Source organism: Arachis duranensis, chromosome 6 (assembly GCF_000817695.3).
Source record: "Arachis duranensis cultivar V14167 chromosome 6, aradu.V14167.gnm2.J7QH, whole genome shotgun sequence".
NCBI classification, from domain to species: domain Eukaryota; kingdom Viridiplantae; phylum Streptophyta; class Magnoliopsida; order Fabales; family Fabaceae; genus Arachis; species Arachis duranensis.
Window position 1 is genome coordinate 102026768 of NC_029777.3, and position 3480 is coordinate 102030247.

General features: G+C 34.2%; 1 protein-coding gene across 1 annotated transcript in view; it reads right to left on the bottom strand.

The window, feature by feature from the left end:
* The window catches only part of LOC107495170 (polyadenylate-binding protein-interacting protein 12), a 5186-nt gene extending 2294 nt beyond the window's left edge, over positions 1-2892 (bottom strand). Inside the window, exons 1-10 of the mRNA XM_016116265.3 lie at positions 2714-2892; positions 2508-2556; positions 1665-2345; positions 1429-1542; positions 1270-1314; positions 1105-1177; positions 910-1022; positions 706-765; positions 538-585; positions 386-454 (exon numbers count right to left, since the gene is read on the bottom strand). Coding sequence (XP_015971751.1) covers positions 386-454; positions 538-585; positions 706-765; positions 910-1022; positions 1105-1177; positions 1270-1314; positions 1429-1542; positions 1665-2222 — 1080 coding nt within the window. The 5' untranslated portion in view covers positions 2223-2345; positions 2508-2556; positions 2714-2892. The remainder of the gene's footprint in view (positions 1-385; positions 455-537; positions 586-705; positions 766-909; positions 1023-1104; positions 1178-1269; positions 1315-1428; positions 1543-1664; positions 2346-2507; positions 2557-2713) is intronic.
* Between the last annotated feature and the right edge of the window lie 588 nt (positions 2893-3480).

Sequence of the window (3480 nt, forward strand, 5' to 3'; positions counted from 1 at the left end):
AGGTACATGATAGATAATTCTACTTCAAAAATTGGATTGACAAAAAATATATTTGATATAAATTTACTGAGTGGTGTAAGTAATTCAAGTCTTATAGTGTTAAGGTTATCATGTATCATATTCTTATATATACATATAAAAGCAATATTAAGTCATTTTAGTCATTCATATGCTGGAAACATGATTATTTTGAGAAAAAAGGAGTTTGGGCAAAGAAATAACAAAAGGAGATATCAAATATTGCAGCACAAAGAGAATCCTATTTTAGAGAAAGAGAGAAAAAAAAAAGGGTAGCATTAATGCAAAGCCAACAACTTTCAATGTTAAAGAGTTATAATTTGAATAGAATGTAAACATAGAAATCACGAAGTAAACGAGTAATTACTATTGTGAACTCGACAAATGCAATTCGAGTCGAATGATGGTAATCCCCAAGAAGCCTCAAGCGTTGAACCTAGATAAATATACCAAAATCATATAAATCATAAGAAAATTGAACCAAAACAAATAAGCATGTTGCGGTGAAAATCTACAAACCTCTCCACAAAGAGATTCAAAGAAGAGTTTAACGTCAGCTTGAGTAACCTGCATTAATAACAAGAATAGAAAATTTAAGAATTTATGAGCCACATTTAAAGCCAGATATGAAAAAGACTGATTAATTGTTCTTATGAAGATAATAAGACAAGGTTAATCCTAAACTACCTTTTTGTCAATATTTGTGCAATAAATAGTTCTTGAGCACATCTCCCTTTCATCTTCAGACTGAAAAGTATAAAACCATTACAAATCCAATATAGAAAAGGATTGTTAGCTCATTCGATCATCTTCACGTGACTCTAAATATCTTCAATAGCTTTAAATGCCAATCTAAAAATCACGTGTTAGTCATTTCAACGAAAAACTTACCCTGGGCAAATATGACGGATTAACAGGTGCAATGGCAGTTTTAGATGGCAGCACTCTCACCGGGTAATATCCAAGCATGGTGCCAGACAAGTTCAAAGCAGCTCTTGCACCATCTGTGGGAATAGGACTGTAAGTACAGTGAAATGTCTATATTTGCACCATATGAAGCAAACATATTTGTCAATTATGTCTTACCTTCATCCGTAAACTCAATGAAGGCAAAACGAAGAATAGAATTTGGATCCCCGCATACACGGCAATCAACGACCTTCACACCATGAAAAACGAGTTATTTCACTAGCATGGTCCTCCATTATCGCGAATGAAAAAACACATTATTATACAATACAAAACATTTACCTGGCCACAGTTAAGAAAGAGAGCTGCCAGTTGCTCTTCAGTTACCTAATTACAAACAACGGGTAAAACAAAGCCATAAAACAACCATCGTCACCCGACAATCATCACAAGCTAATTAAAACAAGAGAATCCACAAGACAAATAGAGTTCTAATCTCACTTGTTGATCAATATCGGAGACATAAACAGTCCTCCTAATCATCTCTTCCCGTCTCTCCATTTCTATTTTATGATTTGCTCTTTGCTTCCCCTGGTTATTGTAGCCATTCTTTCTCTGCAACACGTTAGTATCTTAATAAACCATGGTGAAACAAACCTCTATGCTAGAAGTATAGTTTCATAACCAATATGATGTTCTAAAGAAACATTAGAAAACAACCAAAATTCTATTCATACCCTTCTATTAGGCTGTCCATTAGCATTGCCAAAATTTGCAGGAAGTAGCAAATTGTTAGGGAAACCAAACCCTCCAGCTCCGGGCAAGTACCCATGATTCTTTGCAAGTGAAGAGGGCACAAACTCCTCAGCCATAGGGTTCAACTTTGACAAGAGCTCAGCCAAATCCCTCATTTCGCGTTTGAAGCTCTCGCCGTCCTCTCCTCCATTCATCACTCCATTACCTATCTGATGGCCCATCTTAAACCCACCTCCGCTGCCGCCATTGTTCGCCACAACCTGCTGCCCCTGGACACCACCACCGTTTGTGTCCAAACCATTTTGCATCTGACCCATTTGGGGTTTGTGATTGCCGTTAGGGACTGAGACAGTGGCTGCAACGCCATCAACACCGTTGAGATTCTGATCGGTCTCTACACCGTTTCCAACAGAACCATTTCGGGGTTTCGGTTTCTCCAGTTCTTCGTTTGGGGCATTTGAGTCAGATGACACTACACTTTTTTCCAAATCTTCACTTGAAGCACCGATTTTGGCCCCGGCATTCTCAGCAACAGCCATAATCCAATAACAGAAACAACAAAAAACTGGGGAGAGGAATAAAAAAAAAAGAGTTTTATCTTTTTTTATTTATTCTTTATTTTCACCTGTCAGAGTTTCAGGTCTTCAATTTCTTTTTTTCCTCTGAAACCAAAACAGGAACGACAAAAAAGAAAATGATCACATGAGAATTGTCAAGAGATTTAGCTAAACCGAGACCCAAAAAATAAGAAAGTTAACGAATTTTAAATCAGAAAAAAAAATAAAAAATTAAAACAGCATTTGGAACAAAAAGACAAGGGATACCTGGGTTTTGTTCTAGAAGATTCCCATTTATATTAAGATCAAGCTGATCCTGAAGATCGCCGAGTACATAAAATACAAAAACAAGAGAGTGAAAAATAATAAGAAAATAAAAATAATAAAGCGTTATATTTACTGAAGAGAGAAAAGGTTGTGAGAGTGAATTGAAGAGAAAAATGGTGAAATGTAGAAAACGAGGTTTGTCTTACTGATGAGTTATTAGTGAGAAATGGTAGAAGAAGAAGATTATTCTAGAGAGAGAGAGAGAGAGAGAGAGAAATGAAAAAGGGTATTCAGTATTCTTCTTCGGATCGTCCGTTTTCGCTGCACTGACTTTTTGGACCGTGTTGCTGAGAACGACTACGTTTGATGATGAATCATGAATGATGCACATATCAATGCATATGTATGTGTGAAACAAAGAGTTATTATGGACCTCAATATTATATTGTATTTTATTTTATTAAATACTCCTTTGCTGTCTGACCTTTTGTTCAAGTGACAAAAAAATCCAACCACCATGAAAATTTATTATTTTTAATCATTAATTAATTATTAATATTTAAAAACATAAAATAAAATATATTATTAAATTATTAAAATAAAAAATTAAATTAAAAAATATATATAAATTCAGTTTTCTTTTAAACTTTTCACATTATGTTTAACAAAGAATCGTATCTAATTGGGAAAGTATAGGGAGTCAATGGTTTAAGCGTACAATACTTACAATGGAGGTTTAAGAAGTTTATTTTTTTATTTGCAGGAGGACCAAAGGTTTAAAGACAAAAAAAAAAATAACATATCTTTTTTTCCTCTTTATAAACACCAAAAATCAATCTATTGAAGTCAATAAAAGATTGCCGGAAAAAAGAAGATTTCATCACCAGAAACACAATAAAAGTAAAGATGAATGAGGCTAATTAGTATGAAGACCCATGAAAAATATAGAGAACAAGTCTATAGAAATAGAGAT